Raw genomic sequence first — 18,485 nt, forward strand, 5'->3', positions numbered from 1 at the left:
TGATTTCTCCAGTATTGTCCTGTTGGAGAACTGTTTTCCCCTCCTTGATGAAAGATGCTGAAATCTTTCAGAAGCAAGGAGCTGTAGAAGAGCCAGGCAGTATCTGTGTACCTCTAGATGCTGGGTACCCATGTTATCAGAATCAACTACTAATCCTTCTCCAGAGGTCTTTAAGATAATTTGTTGTTAGGGTGGCCTATGTGCCTGCGCAAAGCTGGGCAGATGGACTCCTTCCCATAGCAAAGATGGAGATTGCCCTGTGATCAGCATTACAATTTATGTGGTTTTAGTCAGGCTGTTTGAGCAGTTGCTTATCACTGGCAGGTGGGCAGATGTACTACAAATTCAAGTTGTTGCTTAGCCCCCAGTTTGGCAATAGCTGTTTACTTGACAGTGATAAATACCACTTTTTAATAAGCTATTACACTGTAACTTGTTCATACTGTGACATCCCCTCCATTAACATCAGAGCTACAGTATCCCTTAAGTCTAGTCTGGTACCCTCTGCTCATTTTTGTCCCAAAGCAAATGCTTTGGAGGGAGTATTAGAAAAAGACTAGCATGTGTGATTTTTTCTTTTCTCATATTGTCCAAGCACGCAGTCATCTGTAGCTTAGGGACTTCTGATGGTGGGAGTGGTTTGTATGTAGTTAATATCTTTGTAACACTCACTTTTCACAGAGCAGTAACCCTATTATGCTATTCCTTCCTTCCTTACTTTTACATTCGTCATATTGATGTAATAGCAGTCAAAGCCTCAGTTTATAAGCCCTGTGGAGAGTATCTCCCTCCTTGCACACTGCTGGGCCTGCAGGGAGGCCTCTTGGAGACTTAGTGTCTGCGTTGTTGCTCAGCTGTGTCACCATTCACTGGGAATCTGCAAAGCAGTGAACTTTACACGGGTGTAGTTTTGGTTTTTGAGTATTTGACCACATGCCAAATATTAAATTTGGTGGTTAGACCAAATAGTAGACCTTGGCTAACTGGACAGGGTTGGTTTTCCATGTCTCTTTAAATGTAGCTACTGTTGCGGTACAAGCTGGTTTCCAGTGTGTCTTTAGACTATTAATAGAAATCTGCAACCCATAGGTTGTCCAAGGTCAGGCTGCTATCACCTTGACCCACTTTATTTACCCAGCTGTGCACAGTAATCTACTCCAGACTGAATTCGGTTGAAATCTGTATGATCATGCATGGAAATAGATGCATCTTAGCATGAATAATGTCATAGACCTGAGCCGTTGGAGAATGTGAATAATATCAGAGAGGATCTTTTCCTGACAGCTTCAATTTACACTGTGAATTAATTTTTTGTTTAATGTAAGCTAGGATATTACTGTTTTTACTGCATCCTAAGTGGTGTGGAAAAACACACTGAATAAACTTTCAGTTGCATGTGTGCTAAGCAACTGTAATTTTAATGTTGTGCCTCTGAGTGACCTCATTGTCATTGCTTTATTTATGTCATTTATGTACTCAGTATTTATACTCTTTTAAGACTTAGATTCTAACAACTTTGAAAAAACTTGTTTCAATATTATTTTTGCAGTCAATTACCATTTGAGTATTAGTTTGATATTGTTGCTAAATATTTACTAATAATGGCCTACAAAGCATTTCTGAAAAACAGATCTAGTAGATTTTTTATTCTCATCTTCACTTGAAATAAGGTGGTGTACTTCATACTTCTGCATATCTTGGTAACTGTGTATATGTATGTATATATATATATATATATATATGTATAAAGCCCCATATTTTTCTTGTTTAACTTACTGTATTTTAGCATACCTGTGAGTATAGGCTGGCAGGAGATTAGACTTAAAATTTCCACAAAGAAATAGATTGCCTGGTCCAGTTCCTGCTGGGATTGAGAGGTTGTTGGTTGCTGATTCATTTGTTGCTGAATCTTCACATTTTAATTTCAAGTGCTAAAATGAGTACTGGACTACTGATACATAATACAATACATTTGATCTCTGTCTGAAAAAAGATACGCTCTTCTTTGAATAAATAAGTCTTTGTAATTAATAGTGCTTCATTTGCATTATTACCATGTATCTTTTGCAAATAAACATCTAAATTTTGTTTCAGAGACTCTTAACAACCTTTTTCTTGTTTTCTAGGAGGTGCAGAATGGAAGGTTGTTTAGGCTCCTAGCAAAATTGGGAACAATCAATGAGAGGCCAGAGTAAGAAATACTTATTTTTGTGGTTTAGAGTATGTAAAACACAGTTTGCAATGCACTTTCTTCCTTCATAAATTTAAGCTAAATTTTCCCCCTATTTGCCCGTGGAGAAATGAGTATTAAAGAAGTCTTGAGAAAAATTAGACAAGCAACTTGGACCAAAACTTTAAGTAGACAGGAGAAGGCTACAAGAAGATAAGCCAAAGTTGTTTCATTGTATTTAGTATAGTTTCTCTTGTGAGTGGCAGTAGTTTTGGAGGAAATCCATAGCTTGCTTTAACCAAAGCAAAGGATGTAGATACTGGTTTTAAGCTGGTGAGTTTTCACCTTGTTTTTCATTGACTAACTACATCAAAATGAAGTGTTCATTGTCTGTTTTCCATCCTTTTGGATAAATATGGAGTTATGTTTATAATGCAAGTTTCTACATGTGTTTTACATGCTAAACTTGTTGCAGATCACTTTTGCTTTCTTCCATTATTTTTTGGTGGCTCTTGTAAGGCATTAGCTTTAGGTGCTCAAGCAGCTGAGAAAGTTTTTCTGTATGTTATCTTCTGTCTGTTGTGGGGGGGGGGAACCTAATTTAATTGCAATTTATAGCAGGTAGATTAGTGCAATAGGACTACTCAGCTGAGATTGAAGTGTTATTTATATCTGTGGGGTTTGATTTTACTTAACTAACTGAGCTTTAATATGAGAATTTGTTTTTCACTAGGTTTCAGAAGGACCCAACGTGGTCAGAAACTGGAGACAGGTATTTACTAAAGCTCTTTCGAGATCACCTTTTCCATCAGGTGACAGAAGCGGGTACTCCTTGGATTGACCTCAGTCACATTATCTCATGTCTTAACAAGGTACACTGTACTTCAGTTGGCTTTTACACATTTGATTAGGTTAGCTTTCTTTAAAAGAGTATTCCACTGCAAAGTAAGTTGGCACTGGAAGGTTAATGCCATTGGCTTAGCTGGTGGTTATTTTCCCCATTTTGGATTAAAACCATGTATTCACTAAGCTAATATTCCAACATCTATGGATATTTTAATAAAACTAGTACATGAATATTAAAAATTTGTTAATATAGCATGAGATACAATATTAACTTATCATCCTAGAATGCATTGATTACTGTGGATAAGCAATGCTGGTCCCTTTATGCTACTCTGGTCTTTCAACACAGCATAAAGGATCCAAAATACTCCTTTAACTGGGGGAGGTTTCTGCTGGTAGTTATCACAAAGGATGGTCATAAGGCAAGATCCATTCCTAAATTGTGCTGCCTTGAGTAGGAGACAGGAAGGAAACTGCAACAGAAATTTGTGCAAAATCCTTGCCATGAGGACAGTGCTAGAAAATTTCTGTGACTTAAAATGTTAAGTCCGCTTATGTAATAATTTTCCTAGTCTCTTCAGCCGTTTGTGTTCCAAGGCTGACTTAACAAAGCTATTTGCAGTTTTCTAAGAGCTGCACCACTAGCAGAATTTTATCTGAGCACTCTCGTGATTAATAGCAGATGTGTGAGATACCACAAGAACTTCAGTAGATGAAGAACTTGTCTTGCTCCATAAATTAAAAAGTATGTGAGCTGATTAATTTTTTTATTGGTAGAGCAGCTTTCAACTTATTTTAGATTGTTTTACCAAACTTCAGTAATCCATGGGAGACTAAGATGCTGCAACTTTTTTTGTTGTTGCTTTTGTAGCTGCTTGGTAATTTCACTTGCTCTGTAGAGAATGGTGATGCAGACACTGACAATACACAGTTTTAGTGCCCAATATTTTTTTCTAGGACTAGGATAGCAAACCTTCTCCTCCAAGAAAAGTGGAATATGTTCAGATCCTTTGATGTGTAATAACTGTACAGTTAAATATTTTTCTAAAATTGTCAGGGTTTCTAACCTCCTATTAGACCACTGCTGTGCATTTTTTAACCTCCTTTTTATCTTTCTGGTTGGTGTCTGTAATCACTTTAAAAAGGACATTAAAGGGATTGAGGCTAAATCAAAAAGAAAGCATGTTGACATTCAAGTAGGCATTGAAATGCCATCATGATTTGAAAGCAGTGACTCATACAGTCCTGTAGCAAGAGGGGACAGTCCTGAATTCATAGGTCAGGTAAGAGACAATGTCAAAGAATGCCTTGTTCTATAAATGTTCATGGCTTACCTTTTTAAACAGAGGCTCTTCTCTTCTGTGGTTGTGGGCTCAGCACACAAAAACTGTAAGGCTTACAGAACTCTGCTTTGGAAATACACTCTAAGAGGCACTTCAGAAACTGTATAAGTACTAGTAGAAGTTATATGGACTTTACTGGTACTTGCCAAACACATTCCTTTTGAATGTAAGCTGTTCTGTTGTTTATAAAAAAAACCAAACCAACAAACTATCCTTTTTAATGTGGTGTTTTGAGCATCTTTTTATCTGAGAATATTGATTTATGCATCTACAGGAGGAAAGAAAGCCATAAATATTGATGTTTGTAATTAGCAGTGTGGCTTTCTTAATACAGATCTTCCATTAGGAAGACCTTCCATTTGGGTAATTCATTCATTTGTTGTATGATGCTAATGGGAATGAACAGTGGACAATATTTCACAAGCACCTTAATTGTATTAATATTTTGTAATGGATGTTGAAAGACAATGGTGGTTTTATCCTACTCTACAAAAATTAGAAGCTAATTGGCTTGCTTTCATCCTTCTGAAACCATTCACAAAGCAGCAGCTTTAAAATGTGGTGGTTCCAGCTTTTTAAGGTTACACTCAAAACATTACTTTAGAAGAGAAATGCAAGAAATTGCTGACTTGCTGTGTTGCTCCAGACAACAGCTAGTGGAACATCTCTCTGACAAATTTCATTGTTTTTCTATTCAGTACAATATTATCATACATACATTTAAACCTGCTGGGGTTGTATTTCCAAAGAATGGATTGGTAGTGTCATATCTCACTTGTTTCTGCCCCACCTTTTGTATTGGAATAAGAAAGACCGTGGTGGAACTATCAACATACTGACTAAAACAAAACTACAAAAGCTCTGCGTAATAAGAGAGTCTGACAGTTCTCTATTGATGAACATTTCTTGCAAAGTAGGAAGAACATAAGAAACACTGATGTAATGGGCTTCAGCATGTAAAGCAAGATATTCCTCTGTTAGAAATTAGGATCTAATGGAATATAAAGAAAAGTACACATTGAATCTGAGAAGTCCGAACAAACCATGAGAAGAAATGTGGAACAAACGTTGATCCTCAACCCCAGATTATCCATTTGGTTATAGATTATACCAAAGTAACTTTTTCTTTCTAAGGGCTTAAATGTACCATACAGCTTAGTTTGTTTCCAATACTGCCAAAAATGTGAGGTTTGGGTTTCTACCAGTTTTCAGGCTACGGGGCTGATCCATCCATTATCTCATTTCGGAGTGGACAAGAAGTTAATTACCTACTTTACGTTTAGGCTTGTGGATCATATGTGCAAATGTAATGTCAAATTTAGTTTTGTTCTTCAGGAAATACATGAAAGTTTTGCCAGGCTTTCTACACAGGGAAGTAATAGCATTACAGGATTGCTAGTTTTGTGGAAGGGGAAGGAAACAATGGTAATCTAGTCCTAAGGTCTGGAATGTCCATCAGGTTAAGACCAAAATGTCTCGATTTTTTGGCGAGGACGTTATTGTGGTGCGATTCAGATTCTTCCTTTGTGTCCTGTTAGCGGATTTGAACTGCACCATAACAATGTACTTGCCAAGAAATTGATTGCTTTTGTTGTTGGGGAAATGTTTTGCCATTTCTTTCACACTTCTTTTATTTTATCTTTTGCATTCTTGTTACAGTTAGATGCTGGTGTGCCAGAAAAAATAAGCCTCATTTCCAGAGATGAGAAGAGTGTACTTGTGGTAACTTACAGCGATTTAAAACGCTGCTTTGAAAATACTTTTCAAGAACTGATTGCAGCCGCAAATGGTCAGTTGTAGTATTTGCTGAAAGCATGCAGGACATTGCTGAGGAACTTAACCTATAGCAAATTGCACTACAGCTGAATTGTTGTTGTCATCTCATTTCACATTTGGGAAACAAACAGGAGATGAGCAAAGCTGCTTGCACTTCAGTCAGGTACACTGTTACTTGAAGGGAAGAATGTTTCACTTATCCTAGAGCTAAGGCTGCCATTGGAGGCTTTATCTGTGAAGAATTTATTTTAGATTAAGGAACACATCAGGTGCATGATGTTCCTACTTTTATTTTTTCCACTTGTATATGCACTAATTTTAATTTTTTTAAGACTTTTCTGATCTCTGAAGTTTTGCCACATTGTATACTTAAGGGAAACTCTTTGCAAGGACATTTCTGGGATACATTTTTGTCACTGAGGATATAGCAAAATTTATTCATTTTTGATATTATTTGCACCCAGAATAGCATAAAGGACCAGGTAAATAATTTAATAGAAATTGTGTTCTATTAATGACCGTTTAGTTCGTAACCTCTGTTAAAGTGTGTTGTATGCAAGCTCTGTATGCCACCCACTGTTAGCTCAAAGAAATGTGAGAAGAAACAACTTTTTAAAATCAGTCAAGTGAATATTGGTGAATTGACTAAAAAGGAAAGAAAGTCCCCTGTCATTCGATTTAAACTTTGTCTAAGCGAAGTGACGAAAACAGCATAATGGGAAACATCTTTAATTTAAGGAGCATATCAAACTTGCTCTAAACACAACCAGCGCCTTTTAAAAACTGTTTGTACATTTTCCTGGTAGTCAGAAGCATTTACATTTATGCAATTTTTTTAATAGATTTTTTTTTTAAAGAAATTGTTTAAATGCCTGAAGTTTCAGGAGTGTATTACTTTAGGTTATTTACAGTATAATTTTTGTATAAAGTTCTGTTCTTTGAACCACAGCTTTATTATGGTACGCTACACTGGATACAGATACAAAGACACTGTTAAAAGAAGATTAACTAAACACAGCAGTTGTCTGGCATCAAGAGCTTTTCAAGTTTTACGGCCTGAATCTGGAGGGATAATGATCTGCTGTGCCTTTGCAGTCACTGCTTAGCCCAAAGTAATATTACTTTTGCTAATACTCAACACATGAATATTCCTGAAGTAATTCAGTCTCAAAAGTCTGGAATTTTGCTCCTCAATTACCTTTCTAATTTTTGGACATGCAGTTGTCTCCAAACTTGGGTATTCATGGGATTTCTAGTTAAACACCTACACTTTGATACTGAAGACTGCCAAATATGTAGGAATTTCCTTTCTTAAAGCAGTAGTGAAGACTGTATCTATCCTTTCCCAGCACTGAATGTTTTAATAGCACTGGGTGCTCACCATGAAGAAAATGTGGAAACTCAAAAGGTCAGGACAGACTCTAAGCACTTGCAACTGATGTTACTGACATCAATTTTAATGATTCTCAATATTTGTAGTTTTCAGAGAAGTTTTTAATATTTCTCTGTCCACTTTTATAAGCTTTAAAATGATTCTCCGCCTTGAGACTTGCATCAAGAAAAAAGCAACTCTCTTCACATCGAAAGCTTTGAAGACTAGGGACATGCTTTACACATTTTAGAAAATGTGGTTGAATCCACATTAAGTAGCATCAGTTGTTGAGTTTAAAAATCAATTATTGTTGCAATTTTAAAAGGAACATAATGTTTAATATTCAAACGATAACAGTTGCCAGAATGTTCTTTTTAATATAAAAGGAACAGGAACTTTGAAAAGTGAACATGCAGAACAGTCTTTTATCATTAGCTCATGTATTTGAGGAAGAGCAGCTGTCTTTTCTATGTTTTTTGACAAATCATATTGTAATTCTTTTGTACAAAAAAAAGAAGTACTTGTATTCTAGAAGAAATATGGAATGCTTAATTTATAAGCGGGCTGAGGTTTTTTCCAGTATTGTTTTCTTTGAAAATGAAAGGGGATCATCTGTTCAGTTGTGGGGTTTGGGAACCTTTGAAAATTTAATTTGTGGACCAATATTTTGTGGAAGTGTAAGGCAGGGGTAAAATAGGGCTTGAATTCTCATCCTTTTTAGACCAGCACACCCTCTGCAAGACATGTCTAAATTGCAAACCTATGTGTATTTGCATAATGTCAGTTTGCTTCAGCCCCTAGTAACCTCAGGACTTGGTTTAAAAATAAAAAGGTAGACAGCTAATAAGTTTTCATACATAATGTCAGCCAGAAAATATTTGGTGTCAGGTAATACATAAAATTAAAAAGAAGTTGAGCTTTGTTTTCTATTTATTTTATTTGGTCTGTATTTGGGAATGATTTGAACAGTCTGAAGTTCAGCTTGGGTGATTTTTTGGGGAGAGCCCTTCTACCCCATTTTAATTCCATTTAGAAGGTTGTCCTAAAGTTGAAGTTTGATCCATTCATAGGAAGAACTCGGTATCTGTATTTAAAAGAAGAGTCACCAGGATGTGCCCTCCCAGATGGGAAATTTATTTCTGACCTTCCTATTTTTTACAGCTAAAAGCACAGAAGGGACAACCTTTGAAATCATCTGATGTTGGTCATTTTAATTTTTGTACCTGTTTTAAATTTTGTTGCTGTATTTACTATATTGTAAATATTTTGTTGAGGGTACCTATGTATTTTTGATTTGCCCTTGTTTCAGTAATTCAGGTGTCAACTGCTTCCCCTAAAAAGCACCAGTATGTTAAGTTCTAATGTCATGATCCCAGTATGTGTTACTCATCTTTAATCCTGTTTTCATTGTTCATGTGTACAGCAGTATTTTTAATAAAGAATACCAGAAGTAATGTGGCCTTATTTTGACATTGTGAAGCTCTGAAGTTGGATCCAGGGCTTTTCAGCTTTGGTGGTGGAATTTTATTTCATTCTGTCTCGTACTTCTTTTGTATTCATTCTGTCTGCCATGCAGAGTTTAAACAAGCAGGAGTCACAAATTGTGTTGCCACTTAGAGTGTATCAGATGTTCTAAAACGGGGAGGTACTGTTCACTAGAAGTGCATTAATGCATATTTCCATAGCTCCCAAGTCAAATCCCATCTGCTTCAGTTTGATCAGGTTTGCTTTCCTCGATAAGCCCTACTTTTGAAAACTCTGCTCAAGTACTCTGACTTTCATGTTTTTTGAGCTTTTTTTGCTCAGCAACAAAGTGTATTAATTTCTCTGAGAATTTGCACATGGAGTCGCAATAACTTCATTTCACAGAATTCTTTTTCTGTGTTTTTAACCAGCAAAGGTTCAATCATTTGCTGGTGGGATAAAGTCTCCTATATTCATACAATGCTGACCATGCTTATGGAAGATGTAATTTTGTGTAATATATTGTGAATTGTCAATAGTTCCTGCATATATTTGACATGGAGTCATTATTACTGAAATTGCAGTGTTTTAGGAATGTTATTATATAAGCTACATTGTTTGATTGATGCACATATCCAGTCTCCTCCTTAGTAATGTGCAGTAACAGCTACACAACTCCTGCAGCAATTCATGATCCCATTCTGCTTTCCCAGAGAAAGCTTAATCTCCACTTCCTTCCAGCCCCTCAGATGATTGAATGCTGTTTAGCAAAGAGCACTTGATTGAACATCTCTGTGGAGGCAGCATCCCCAGCTTCAGATGGATGGGGTGGGGATGTGGGGATTCTCTGAAGAGTCTCTACCCAGGCCTAAGGTGCTGCCTGCTGTCACAGTAGCTTCAGAACAGGCTTTGGTGAGGACACCTTAGCTCTGTTTGCTGTCCTTTTCTCTGGTGTGCATCTTCTAGTTGCTGAAGAAACAGAATGGTGGGTGGTTGGGTGGATGTTCGTCTTTATCTTCCCCCACCATGAAACCTTGCCTCTCCCAGAGGCTGAGTTGAATTTTTATTTCTAGACAGCAGTAAGCTCTTCCTAAATATGTTAAACCTAGGGAATGTCACCCACACAGGGAACAGTGACAGGTGTCTGTCACTGTAGCTGGTTTGCTGTGTGAGAAGTGTGCCTTCCTTCTGTGTGAGTATTCCATGTTTTCCTTTGCTCACAAAATCATCCTGTGGGATGGATGTGTGCCAGATGTTTGTGCTGCCCAGTGCTGACTTGTGTGCCACAGCAGTCTTTGACACTGGCAGAACTCTTTTTTTTCAAAAGCAAACTTTATTATATGAATTTAGTAGTCAAACACATTATATAAAGACAGAAAATGCAAGACAAAATAGGAGTTCTTCACATCTGAAGACACTTGGGGGTTCATACAAAAGTAATCTTTGTAGTCCAGTTTTCTTAAATATTTGTGCACAAAAGCATATTTATATATTTACACTGTGCAAACACGTCCTTTGAGATGCTTCATCCTGTAACTATTCTTGCTCAGTTCTAGTAACAAGAGTGCTGAAACTTTTAGTCTTGATCAAGGTCAAATATACATTACCAACAAGAGACAGTGCAATAGATAAATAAAACTGATGATCTCTTGAGCAGAGATCCTTAGCTCAGAAGTAGTGGTACATATTTATTTTGCTTGAATGTCACGATAGTTTTTATTTGTGACCTTAGAGTCTGTTAGTGGGTTACATTCATAGCTCTTTAGCTGAATTCTGAGAGAGCAAGAGATCATATAACATGTAGCATTCAAGTTAATACATATTTTAGTGGACCACAAGAAGCTGACATTGGGCTGTAATTGATTTGGCAGATATCAGTGCTACTGTGTTAAATGTCCAACTCTCATTTCAGTACTGCATTCGAAGGTGAAAGGGAATGGGTGCATCCTAATGCTTCTTGAGCAGAGAGCACTCATGACCTTTCTGAGATGCTAAACAAAATCTGCTGTAAATTAATGATACCTTTTTATTCCTGTACATACTGGTAACTTAACATGGAAATTCAGGTGTCTTCATAGAAAAGCTGCCCTAACTTTACAGATTGTCTTGTAATTTCTAAGTGATCTCTTCAAACTCTCTAGTGATCAATTAAAAGTTTGTGCAGTGTAGTAGCCATCCTGTCGTTTCAGACAGATTCCCATAAATAAAATATAATCAGTGCAGTGTTAGAAGGTCCGTGAGGTTTTGTGGTCTGAGCTTGGCTTTAACCTATCTACCTTGTGGTTTGGTTCCAGTGTGTGTGTGTGTGTGTTGGCTTACTGACGAAGTGCAAAACTTCAATATTTACTTGACTTCAACAGGATTGTCCAAACTGAATTGGTATGTATTCCCTGTTACAGCCCTGGATCTGGTCTTAGTTCTCCTCTATCCTTGCCAATTGTGTTTAGCAACACATTTTAAATTCTTGCCTTGCAAGGCTCCCTACTGCGTCTGCCATCTGGAGCAGTAAGATCCATATAATGCTCCATCCCCAATTAGCTTATTCAGCTTCCCCAGAGCATCAGCCTTCCCACAAGTTTCTCAAAGTAGTTTTCATTAAAAAATATAGTTTGTGGTCTGTTTCTAGTTTCTTTCTTCTTGAAGGCTCCTTTGTTTTCCAGCACAACACATACCCCAACCATGGGATGCCAATACCTCGGTGCCTGTGCAGATTCCTGGCTCTCTAGGGCTCCCAGCTGCCTCTCCCAGTCAGGACAGAAGTGAGTCTGAGCAGAGGCTGTAATAATGGCCTTCTAGGTTTTCCTGGATACAGAAGCACTCAGCATTTTTAGCGAAAGCTATTGGTGTTGAGCATTTGGGAAAGTCAAGGTTTAAGCAATAATATTTTGCTCTACTTTGAATATGTGTGCTGCAGTCTGTAGAGAAGCAGATCACTGGGATTAAGCCAATGATAATTTTCTGAGTTTTATGATAACTGAAATAATTTTTAAACTGACAGTGTTTCACAAGAACCTGCATGTTTACTTGGCCTAGAAGTACTTAAACTGGTGGCTGAGAATAATGGGCAACAGAATTGTAGTCGGGAGGAGGAGAACGGCTGGCAATCATTTTCTCCAGCATCGCATAACCACAGGTGTATCTTCGCTTGGAGTCACTGAGCTGGTCACAGCTGAAACTGCAGAAGCTTCTCGGCTTGGTTATTCCAGAAAGCACTGACTCCTTGCTCCTGCTGGCATCTTTAATGCTGTAATAGAGCAGTGGCACTGTGAACTTTCTTAACAGCTAAAGATTTTTGTTGTAGTGACTTGAGCAAAGCTAGGTCACAAGTTAATTCTTACATGATGGGAAGGGCACAGATGGACTTGCTCAGTGTGAGTGCAGAACAGAGGAGTGAAGCCCTGCTGTGTTCCCTGTGAGTCCCCTTTAAACAGAGGTGCTGGGAGTGAACATCACTGTTAAAAGTGTTTGTGCATTCTGTCAGTCTTCTTGCGTTGAGGGAGTACTGGACTGCTCAGCCTAAGCTCTAATTGCTCATTTGTGGCAGGTGCTGGGGAGTGAAACTTTATTGCAGGGTGGCGTAGTGGGGAGTGTCTGGCAGCTCTGCTGTCGTGAGGCAGTATATCCCCACATCTAAATGTCCTAAGGGAACGGGGGGTTTTGAGCAGGAGTGAAGCGAAGGAAGGTCTCAAACCTTGAGGCAGAAGTAGAAAACTACTAGTATAGTTGTCCCCAAAGCCTAATGCTGGGATAAATTTCTGATACAAATGGCTGGTGTTTGTGAGGAAGGGCATGAGGTCTGGCTATCTGCTCTTTTTTCGCTTCTTTTGGCAGCTTCCATGAACTGCTGGTTTGAATTAGAATTCTCTTGTTCCTTAAAATGACCAGTTATCCTGAAGGCTGCCTTTTATAAGATGCCCTTTACTAAGAGGGGTTTAATGTCTTCTGGCAAAGCCACTTTTAAAGGCACTGTTAGACTTATGGCACTTTCTCACCCATATTCAGAGACTGCAGTGCTTAGAAGGGCTCTTTCAATAATGAAAAAAATCAGGGCAAAGAGAATTTTTACACCATTGAACTTGGATACCAAAGATTTATCTGTAGACAAAGGACAAGCCAGAGCATTTTTCAATCACTGTTTACATGTGAAATCATAAAGTAAACATGTTGGACCACAGTGTCTAAAATTAGATTTCCTCCCCTGTATTTTTATAAGTTCATGGACAATCCACTCCTCTCCATTTATAAGGTCAGAAACGTTGGCAGCCCTAGTCTTGAATTCCAGATAAGATATTCAGAGAGCATCTGTTGAGGCTTGCAGAGCCCAGGGTTTTGCTTTTTGTTTTATTTTGCACTGTTAGGTCTTTAAGTCAAACTACAGAACTAGTGGCACAGGACCATTACAAGTTCCTCTTAGATGTCACAGTTTCTCAAATTCTTAACTCAGAAGCCTGTGAGGTTTTGTAAGGAGTGTGGTCTCTGTCTTCTGTCTTACTGTAGGAAATTGGAAGATCTCCCTAAGAAGACCCCCCCATTACATTTATTAGTAGATGACTGGAGTTCCTGAGGAGGAGCCCTTGTGATGAGGATTGCAGATGCATCCCATATTTTTATATTGCATCTGTTGGCAGATGGAGAAGTACTTGCCTTGGGACAAATTCCATAACTATAACAAGGTTAGTCACAGATGCAATGGACTTTTTGTGATGGGTTTAAAGAGAAATGCCTCTGTGATTTACATTGTAATTGTGAGTCTTCGGGAGCTGGCAAAAGTGGAGTGTGCATGACAAGTTGTGAGTCTTAAAACTGTCATGCTTTGATTCTTTCATCATCATCAGGCTTTTGCATCCTGAGATTTTTCTTGTGAGCTAGACTTGGCTTCTGCTTTACTAAACCTTTATCCCAGTAGAGCTGCATCTGTTAATTTTATCTGGAGTGCACTGCTGTACCTGGGCATGCATTCCCACAAAAAACTTTGAGGGAACTCAGGGGGTTTTGCCATCTGTAGTCAGGCTTCATTTTGAGTCTGAGTTTACAGTCAGTAAAGACTTCTGTAGCTGTGGACTATCTTCTTGCCAGTCTAGGAATGTAAATTGGAAACTATGTTTAGTTGGTCTTTAATTGGGATTGTTTGTTGGAGGAAATGGCTGCTGGTTTCTTGCCATGTTTGGGACCAGAGTGAGGTTAGAGGCTGGCTGCAGCTCTTGAGATGCTTGTTCCAGCTCACAGGAGGTGGAATTCTTGCTGTTTTTCTGGCTTTGTAATTTACACTGACTTAAGGGTTTGCCTCAGCCCAAGGATTTTGGCTTACTTGTGTTGGGCTTTTTCACCACTACTGAAAATCTAGAAGAGGGTTGCACTTGGGATCCTTTCTACCTGCAAAGGAGCACAGCTCAGAAAACTGCCCCCAAACCTTTCTGCTGGTGTCTTTTACCTGAGGCCTTATATTAGGAAAAACTTACTTCTCTTCCTGCTGCTCAGAATATAATTTTTCATCTCAGTGGCATTAGCAAGTCCAAGACACATTGCAGCCATTTCTGTTTCATGCTCCTGGCCACCACCTGGGCCTAAGAAGCTCACCAGGGTTTGGGCTGATGTTCTTTCATATGGTGAAACCAAGGGTGAGCATTGGTGTTAGTGCCTTTCCCTAGGCAGAAGTGGAAGCCCAAGAGGAGGTGCCTCACCAGGGTCAGTGGGCCCTGCACTGTTAGGTTGGCTCCCTGCTCTGCTTTGCCCTTGGTCTGGCAAGCACTGCTGCACATGCTGGCTCTCTCCTGCAGTCAGTTACCTTTGAAATAAATCCTGGGAATGTTTCTGGAGACAGGTAGGGTGCTCTGGGTTTGGCTCCTTCCACACTATGCAGTTCTTCAGCTCTGCCCAGTCTGAATCTTCCATCGCTTTGTTACAGTGAAGGGACCTAACCATAGGTAAGCTGCTGCCAAAGGAAGGTGAAACTCTTCCTCAGCCTGGTGCTGGCACCAGCTGCCCTGACAGTGAGCTGCTATTGCTCACTCAGAAACTGTTCTGGCAATCTGGCAACCTGAATCAGCTCCCTGCAAGAAAAGCCAAGCTGAAATGTCAGGATGCCTGCAATGCAAGGGAAGAAGCAGGAATGTACATCTGCTTAGATCAGTCTCCATGTCTCAAAGCCCTCCAGGCTCCACCTTGCTCAGTACAAATTTTAGAGGTATTTATTTACTGCTCCAATTAATTTTAAGTAAAGGATGATTAACTAAGATGCTGCCACTTTTAGGAATGTGTGTAGACTGAAGGGTCACTGCCTGCATTCACATGCATGAGTGCTTTTTGGCACAGTGCTACAGTACCACTTGTTTAGCTTGCAGGCCAGATGACCTTGTTTGATCTCAGACTACCACTCCATTTTCCCCGAGGATTTACGTTCTAGCAGCCACTGTTCAGTTCAATTTTTTTTCTTATCCAAGCATTCCTTCTGCATTTGAAAATGCCCCTTAAAGCACTTCCAGAGGGATGCTCGGGACACACTGTATGCAAAGAAAAAGGCATTTCACAAATTTCATTTAGGGAGGTTGCCATGTTGTCTGTGTGGCTGACAGCAGCCTTCAGAAATACACAGAGAAAAAATGAGTTAAACCACTTCTAGAGAGCATTGCATCCTTTGGAACCCTGTAATATCCACATACACTCTATAGTCCCTGGCTCCTCCAAAGACAGCATGCCGCAACAGAGCTGAAGTATCATAAAACTGCTCAGGAGCCTATTTTCTGAAAGGCCAAGGCAGGAGAAAGGGTTTCCCAGCATTTGTTCAGAGTGGCTTGTGTTGCCCTGGCTTTGCCACTGCAGGCTGCTGCCAGCAGCGCGTTTATTGAGGCCGTGCTTTCCAGCCCTGTGAGCGCGCGCTCTCCTACACGTATTTCTGTCCTACACGTATTTGTGTCCTACGCATATTTCTGTCCTACACGTATTTCAACCAACGCCCTCTAAGTTGCTGGAATTTTTTGTGACGCGAGGCCTCTCTGCCTTGACCATACGTTTCAGCCAGCTCTGATTGTTCTTTGAGACAATGCTACACCCCCCAGCCTGCCCAACTGCAAGGCACTGACAAGTTTGGCGCTGGCAGGATGGCAGGCTGGCCTTGACCTCCTGCCAGCATGAGATGAACGATGGGTTGGGTCTGGGCAGTCTCCAGGCTGGCTGGGAGCAGTGAGCTGAAACCAGGACACTGCCAGCTTTGCAGCGGCTGGGAGCTGATACAGCGCCGGCGCTGAGAAAATAAACACTTCCCATTTACAGAGAGTTCATGTCAGTGCAACTCATTTCTTAGAGCAGCCCTAGTTCCCTGCTGCTTGGGCAGCTGTCAGGAATTAGGTGGAGGAAGATGGCCAATATATTCAAGTGCTTAAAGGCAGGAAGAGAAGTGAGGCCCTCACATCCATCTATTGTAAAGTTGCCACTTTAGCATCCTGAGCCCATGGGTGTTAAATGGGCCGTGCTTAGCTGAGTCATGGAAAAGAAGGGCAAAAACAAGCACAGGGGGCCTTGTCCCAGCTGGGGTGCCCTTGGGACTTGCAGAAACAACTGCAAATCCTTCACAGCCACACATTCCTCCTCCCCTATTATTAATGGCTTGTTTCCTACGGTTACCTGCCTCCTACCTCAGTTCAGTGTTCTCTGACACTCTGGCATTAAATTCAGCATTAGGTGGATCAATAATTGCCAATAAATCATATTGCTGATGTGCATCGAAGGGGTTGAGGGTTATTTGCTTCTTTAAAGACATAGGTGTGGAAGATGATTGACTGCTGATTAAACCAAGCAGGACACACCTCAGCAAGAGTGTTTGCAGGGACTGGGGCCACGTCAGCTACTTTCACAAGGCGTGATTTAGAACAAGGACCTTGAATTCTCCTTTGCCATCTAAAACCTGAGAAGGGAATGTAAAATACAGACCCAAAGAGTGTCCGTTTCTGCTTGCTGCCTGTCCATGTGAAGCGTTTCAGTTCCTCTGGAGCAAGCACCATCCCACTGTCTGCTTGGTAATCCTTGAAGAAAGAAGATTCCTGTTAGGTGTTAACTGTATTTTACAAAGGACTCAGTTCCTCTTTGGTCTGATTTCCAGCATCCTTCTGGTCACTGATACTGAGACAGCGCTAGGAGATGGCAGCTCTGTGCACAGCAGTGCATAGGTATTTAATGGTGCCTTTCCAAACCACCGGTGCCTTGGGGTGCAGCAGACAGGTAATGTTAATGCAAATCCAGGGTGCTCGAAGAAAAGTGTCTGCATGCAGTCTGAGGCTCTGGCCAGCCACCTGTTCAACCCTGTGAGGACCTCTGTGCCTTTCCCACCTCCTGCTGCTTAATGCCTTCTACTGAGTCACTGAAAGCTTGCCCCAGCCTCTCATCCATGCCCGTCCCTACCAGGATTGGGTGTGTGTCCCATTGTTACACGTGGCTTCAGCATATCCATTTGCTGATGGGTCTTGATCCTACCAAGAACCTCTGATGGAAAAGGGACTCACAGTCCTCCTTTGTGCACTACTATTCAGATAAAAATGCAGATCCAAGGGATTTTAAGTGTCTCTCCCACACCGGTGAGATTCAGGTGGGACTCTGGTAGCTATACCTTGCAGACCTACTGCAAGTGACCACTTCTTGTCCGGGAAGGAGTGTTTGCAGCCCATGACATGGCCAGCAAGGATCACTAGCCCTAATTTGTAGGGCAGTGGGATAACCTCTTGTTGCAAGTATAGCTAATCCTGCCCCTTGTATCAGTTAGAGCTGACGAAGCGGTAACCCCCCATCCTGATTATCCCTGTATAAATCTGTCACATAAGTAACAAGAAATACATGGCATATCATTTGGCCCAGAAGTCACTTACATTAAATACAAGTGTTTCCTTCATGGGAAGCTCTTCAAATGTCTTTATACGCTGAGGGGGGTTTATTTTGGACGTGTTTATGTATCTGTTCAACAAGAGAAGGAGGACAGTTTTTGGTGAGAGTGTGAAGTGCACAAGCAGGAAGGGTTAGGAATTCCTCTGTTTCTTTAGGCTGTTCCCAACTATCTTCGAGGTAGGTCATACAAAAGGAACTTGTTAACCAGACCCCACCCAAATCTCACTCCCCAGTCCCAGGTACGGACAGTTGTGCCTCTCACAGCACCTGAGCCCTGTACCTCCCCTTGGGCAGGGGCACTCCAAAGAACCACAGCAGTGGGTGACTCAGCAACTGGTGGGACACTCAGGCCACTTTGTGGGCTGTCTCTGAGTGTTTTCTCCCACCCAGGTCCAAACTGAGCTATGCAGCGAGCTACCACCCCCAACAAACACGGTTTTAATCTTGCTTATCTCACCTGACATTTTCGGTGCTTCCACAACTCGAGCTTGTAACAGGAAAATTGTCATTGCACAAAGGATCAGATGCAGGAGGAGACCCACTTTCTATTGTAAATATTGTGCTGAGGGGTATGTAGTCTTTACCTTCCTAAATGTAAACAAGAAATAAAAGCCTTACTCCTGGGTCCACGTGGGCAGTTGCC

At 40.4% G+C, this 18,485-nt stretch overlaps 2 protein-coding genes across 7 annotated transcripts in view; one reads left to right on the top strand and one right to left on the bottom strand.

Moving 5' to 3' along the window:
• The window catches only part of PAN3 (poly(A) specific ribonuclease subunit PAN3), a 79,940-nt gene extending 70,979 nt beyond the window's left edge, over window positions 1-8,961 (top strand). For 3 of the 6 annotated variants that reach the window (XM_038138252.1, XM_038138244.1, XM_038138214.1), the window contains 3 exons: window positions 2,127-2,191; window positions 2,904-3,042; window positions 6,019-8,961. In XM_038138252.1, coding sequence (XP_037994180.1) covers window positions 2,127-2,191; window positions 2,904-3,042; window positions 6,019-6,159 — 345 coding nt within the window. In that variant the 3' untranslated portion in view covers window positions 6,160-8,961. Of the gene's footprint in view, window positions 1-2,126; window positions 2,192-2,903; window positions 3,043-4,161 lie in introns of all 6 variants that reach the window. The other 3 variants (XR_005257078.1, XM_038138223.1, XM_038138235.1) reach the window with 3 other exon arrangements.
• The window catches only part of FLT1 (fms related receptor tyrosine kinase 1), a 110,668-nt gene continuing 100,680 nt past the window's right edge, over window positions 8,498-18,485 (bottom strand). The window contains exons 27-30 of the mRNA XM_038138267.1: window positions 18,300-18,430; window positions 17,827-17,911; window positions 16,898-16,989; window positions 8,498-12,215 (exon numbers count right to left, since the gene is read on the bottom strand). Coding sequence (XP_037994195.1) covers window positions 12,011-12,215; window positions 16,898-16,989; window positions 17,827-17,911; window positions 18,300-18,430 — 513 coding nt within the window. The 3' untranslated portion in view covers window positions 8,498-12,010. The remainder of the gene's footprint in view (window positions 12,216-16,897; window positions 16,990-17,826; window positions 17,912-18,299; window positions 18,431-18,485) is intronic.

Source organism: Motacilla alba, chromosome 1 (genome assembly GCF_015832195.1).
Source record: "Motacilla alba alba isolate MOTALB_02 chromosome 1, Motacilla_alba_V1.0_pri, whole genome shotgun sequence".
In the NCBI taxonomy this organism is placed as follows: Eukaryota; Metazoa; Chordata; class Aves; order Passeriformes; family Motacillidae; genus Motacilla; species Motacilla alba.